General features: G+C 32.2%; 2 protein-coding genes across 2 annotated transcripts in view; one reads left to right on the top strand and one right to left on the bottom strand.

Annotated features, from left to right (window-relative positions):
- Window positions 1-5,000, top strand: part of Efa6 (Exchange factor for Arf 6) — a 67,971-nt gene that overhangs the window by 26,557 nt on the left and 36,414 nt on the right. The window lies entirely within an intron of this gene.
- LOC118447822 (putative tubulin polyglutamylase TTLL9) overlaps window positions 774-5,000 on the bottom strand; it is a 5,603-nt gene continuing 1,376 nt past the window's right edge. Inside the window, exons 2-4 of the mRNA XM_085655606.1 lie at window positions 4,809-5,000; window positions 3,493-3,810; window positions 774-1,243 (exon numbers count right to left, since the gene is read on the bottom strand). The exon at window positions 4,809-5,000 is cut by the window's right edge and continues 271 nt beyond it. Of these exons, the coding sequence (XP_085511732.1) occupies window positions 774-1,243; window positions 3,493-3,810; window positions 4,809-5,000 (980 nt within the window). The remainder of the gene's footprint in view (window positions 1,244-3,492; window positions 3,811-4,808) is intronic.

Here is a 5,000-nt window from a genome sequence, read left to right on the forward strand (position 1 = left end):
TGTATGTATATAGGTGTACACACACACACACACATACACAAACACACACACACACATATATATATATAAATATATAAATATATAAACTTACGCTTAATTATTAATGGTAATATAACTAACGTTTAATTATTCATACCTAATTATATATTCATGTTTATGTATATATATATATACACATTTACATATATTATTCATTCGTATATATATTATGTATGTATGTATGTATGTATGTATGTACGTACTGACCATTTATTTTCCAAAATACTTATCATCAATTAATAAAAATACTGTTCGAATATATAGCAATGAAGATCTTTTAATGTGAAAGAAATCGATTTACATCCTATATATTAATGTATAAAAGAAAGGAAAAAAAAAGAAAAAGAAAAAAGAAAAAGATCTCTCTAGTTCTAAGGAGTTTATTTTTTCAAGATTTTATACGAGCCACATTTACTTCGAGCACCGAGTTTACGATAGATCCTTACCGTAGATAGTATCTATATATATATGATACGTTCGACATTTATATATTTTCAAGATCAAAACATATTTTTCGACATGGATACATCGAATAAATCTTGAAGAATACGATGGAAATCGTTTATCTACGTTGTTAGGTAATACGATAACTTCGAAAGTTTTTAAATATAGTTATAAAGTTCCTTATTTAAATATTAAAGTTCCTTAATTGACACATTTAATCGGTCGACTTTATTATCCTCGTTTTTTTCGTCCTTTCTTTTTCTCTCTTTTTTTTTTTTTTTTTTTTTCCTTTAAAGATTTTCACAAAGGAAATTCTCCATTTCGATATTTCCTTTACTCTCCTTAATCTCCCTCAATATCTCGTGCAATCGGTATAATTGTTTGATACGATCATTTCTTGCGCCCAAGAATACGTTCAATTTTTTAACGAAATATCGATTTTGTCCGCAAATTGATGAATTCGCAATGGTCGTCCATACTGGTCCATCGTTAAACCAAATTAGATCAAAGCCACCGATCCTGGTTTCTCTGCCTGTAAAACGACGCTCGAGATCGATGATGTTGAGGACATCGTCGATGAGATCGAACTTGAGACGATAATCCTCGGTGTCGGTGCCACTTAAAGAGGGCGAGGCGTTCACCTCGAGAAGCCACGGTGTCAGACTCTCGTCGAGGATCACGTCGTAACCGTAGAGCTCGAACGAGTTCCTACCTTGCATCATCACCGGTTGCACGGCTAGCAGACTCGCCATTATTACTCCTGCGTGATGGAAACAGGCTTGGTTTTATAATAGTTCCAACCGGTTCACATCTAGCTATATACAAATATATATATACGTGTGTGTGTGTGTGTGTGTGTTCTAGGATCTTTATGCTTATCTTTTCTCTCTCTCTCTCTCTCCCTCTCTCTCTCTCTCTCTCTCTCTCTCTCTCTCTCTCTCTCTCTCTCTCTCTCTCTCTCTCTCTCTCTCTCTAGATTTTGTCACTAATGGTTTAAAAAGAATCTTTCTAATCCAGAATAAAACTCTATTTGAAGAGATGGCCCTCAATCAAATCAAATGAACTCTGATATTTTTCTAGATATATATACTTAAATCAATTTTCAAACATTTGTATAGTCAGATATCGGCAATTGACTATATTATCAAACAAATGAATCACAATACTCCTACGTTCAAGTAAGAACTTTCAATTAAATTTCAATTGATTTTCTTTCGCAATATAGAGACGTGAATAGACGTGAAAAATTTTCCGTTCGTTCTACGAATCGTAATTTGACTACAAATATTGCAAAGTAGAGAAAAAAACAAAAAAGGAAAGAAAAAAGAAAAAGAAAAAAGAAAAATAAATGAATCAATTTGAAATACAACGAATCGATGTAATATATTTAAAGGTTATATTTATAATCGTCCGATGGGATATTATTGTAAGGTTATTGAAAAAAAAAGAAAAAAGGAAAAAAAAAAAGAAAAACCGAAACGAGCCATCTTATTTCATGAATATTCCATGAATCTTTAAATGATTCGATTTTTTGATTGCTGGAGTGAGGGCGTGGAGAAAGGAGGGTGGAGCTGGGAGAGAGGGAAGAGATAATTATTGACCCATCGTAAAATTATACATTCTTCTGTTGTTACGACGGTCTAAAACCGGCTGCTACTGTTGCTGCTCTGTTGCTGTCTTTACGGAGACGATAGATTTTTATTCTTCCTGTTAATTATTTTTAATGACGAGGATCTATTATTATGTCGCTTTCTTAAATGAAACGAACAACAACAAAACCACAACTCTATGCCTTCGTGTAACAGTAGACGTTAGAAAGGATAATGAAGAAAGCAAAAAATCTGATCTCACCTCTTTGATTGTTGTTCGCAAGTAATTAATAATAAGATTGTTGCGACAGACACGTCAGACACAATGCCAAATAAAATTCATTCAATTTTCTTTGATAGATAGATAACTACGTTAGATTTACTATGACGTTAGAATTAGAAAGTATGGTTTAGAATTAGAAAGCTTAGGGGGGGTGGAAGGATACTTCTTTACTCGAAATAATGAAACAAAACTTGAAAAATTTTGGACAAGTCTCAAACGTAAATATCTCTGTCAATCTTTAAGGAAGATATATCTTTTGAGAAATCTTTTGAGAAATCTTTTGAGGAATCTTTTGAGGAATCTTTTGAGAAATCTTTTGAGAATCTTTTGAGAATCTTTTGAGAATCTTTTGAGAAATCTTTTGAGAATACTTTTGAGAAATGAAAAATTTTGCAGATCTTTTTTATTTTATTTTCTTTTTTTTTTTTTTCTTTTTCTCTAGTCTCTTCTAAAGTCTCGAGAAATTTTCAAAGTAGTAGCAGGGGTATAATGACAGAATATAATGCCGTCGAGTTTTTAGGATGTAGTAAAATTGTACGTTGAAACAAGGATGACTGTTTTTCGATGTGTTAGATTTGATTTCAGTTAGTTTTACGAGAGGCTTGTTGTTCAACATTTCTCGAATTTTTATACGATATTCTAGTAGTGACGTTTTATGCGAACGTAAGAAATCATTTTTCTTTTTTTTTTATGCTCAAAATCTGTTTCCTCTTCTTTTCCTTCTTATTTTTTTTTTTCTTTCTTTATTTTCTTTCTTTTTTTCCTTTTTTTTCCCTTTTTTTTTTTTTTTTCTTCATTTTTTTTTATCTAAGCCGTAAAACTCTGAATCATGGTTGTAAATCTCACCCGTACGATCCTCATGAAATGGAAAATTATGGGAAACTCTTTCTTTTTTCTTTTTTTCTTTTTTCCTCTCTTGTTTTTTTTCTCGTTTCATAAATAAAAATGTAAAATTATTTTTTAAATTAAACCTTGCCATTACAATTTCCCATCTATCTGCTCTTCTCAATTATATCCTTCTAATTTTGTATATCAATTGAATTTTTGGAATTTACTTTATCGAAGCTTTAGAAAGAAAAAAGAAAAAAAAAAAAAAAAAAAAAAAAAAGAAAAAGTAATAATAATTATCATTTTTACCAGCTATACGTTGTAGGACCGTTTCTACGATAGAAACTCCATGCCGAGCGGTCAAATATTCTCTGAATTTAATTAACGCCCATTTGCAGGAACGTTTTATATTATCTTTCAATGATCCATTATTCATACGTTCATCTTCCTTGGATCTTTTCAATTGTATCGCCATGTTGGTCAGATGAACTCTATTATCATTGATGTTCTTCAGATCGAATAGCTGGCTGGATAAACGTGCAAAACCTTCTCTCGCTAGCCAGACCTTCAAGGGATGAAAGGACGTTACCAGTACGTAGATACGTAGGTCGAACTTTCGTCCTGAAAGAAAATGAAGGAAGAAGAAGAGATAGATAGGTAAATAGAGAGAGAGAGGGAGAGAGAGAGAGAGAGAGAAAGAGGGAAAGAGAGGGAGAAAATGGGAGGATGAGGGGGATAAGAGAAGAAACGAAGAAGCGTGTATAAAGAAGATATTTTTAGATGGTTCTCTCTTGAGAGAGATTATAGAAAAAGACAGCAAAAGCTATTCCCATAGAAGTGAATCTACTATATATACGTAGAGTTGATTTTTAGCCGAATAGTACGGAAACATCTTTTGAAAGAGAAAGAAAGAGAGAGAGAGAGAGAGAGAGAGAGAGAGAGAGAGAGAGAGAGAGAGAGAGAGAGAGAGAGTGAATGAGTGAGTGAGTGAGTGAGTGAATGAATGAGTCGGCTGAGATCCAAGCTCTTTCTCACATATCCTCTTATTCTCCATCCTTGTTTTTCATCGATGCCACTAGCAGTACAACCAACGTCTATGGATTTCACTTCGGAGATAGCTCTCTTCTTTACGAGAGCCATCACGATGAATCGAAAAATGGATGAACTACTAGCGAATGTATACACTTATTTATGTATATTCTATAGTGTATACTTTAAGGTGTTAAAATACGTACGTATATCTTTCTTTGACAGAAAACATTGATGCTTTTTAGATTATTATTATTATTATTATTAAGATTTTTTTTTTTTTTATAGTAAGAGAGTAAAATAAATTGATGAACTAATAATGTTTGATAAACAACAATATTCTTACTTGACGTTATTGTTTATGGTGCATATAAATACGTTATGGTATGTATAACGTTGTTCGTCATAATCATCTAAGATGATTATTATCATCAAAGAAATTGAAGGAAAAAAAAAAATTGCACTCAACGAAGATGGTTTTCTCTTTTTCTTCTTTTCTTTTTCTTTTGGAAAATGCAACGAATGCTTTGAGAATAAAAAAAAAAAAAAAAAAGAAAGGAAAAAAAGGTGAATGAATGTATATTAATTCGACTAACCTGCCAGAAGATACGGATTGTCGATGTATTTCTGAACAACGAATGTTTCTATTGGACCTTCGGATTGTTGCTTTTCGATTCTTGAAGATTTCCAATCAATCAGATCCTTCAATCTTCGAAAAAGAAAGATCCCCTTACCTTGGGATCTACCGACTGGTTTAACGATCCAAGTTGAACCAGGCTGTCTTTGAT

This window comes from Vespa mandarinia, chromosome 3, assembly GCF_050613455.1.
Source record: "Vespa mandarinia isolate Hongniang chromosome 3, ASM5061345v1, whole genome shotgun sequence".
NCBI classification, from domain to species: Eukaryota; Metazoa; Arthropoda; class Insecta; order Hymenoptera; family Vespidae; genus Vespa; species Vespa mandarinia.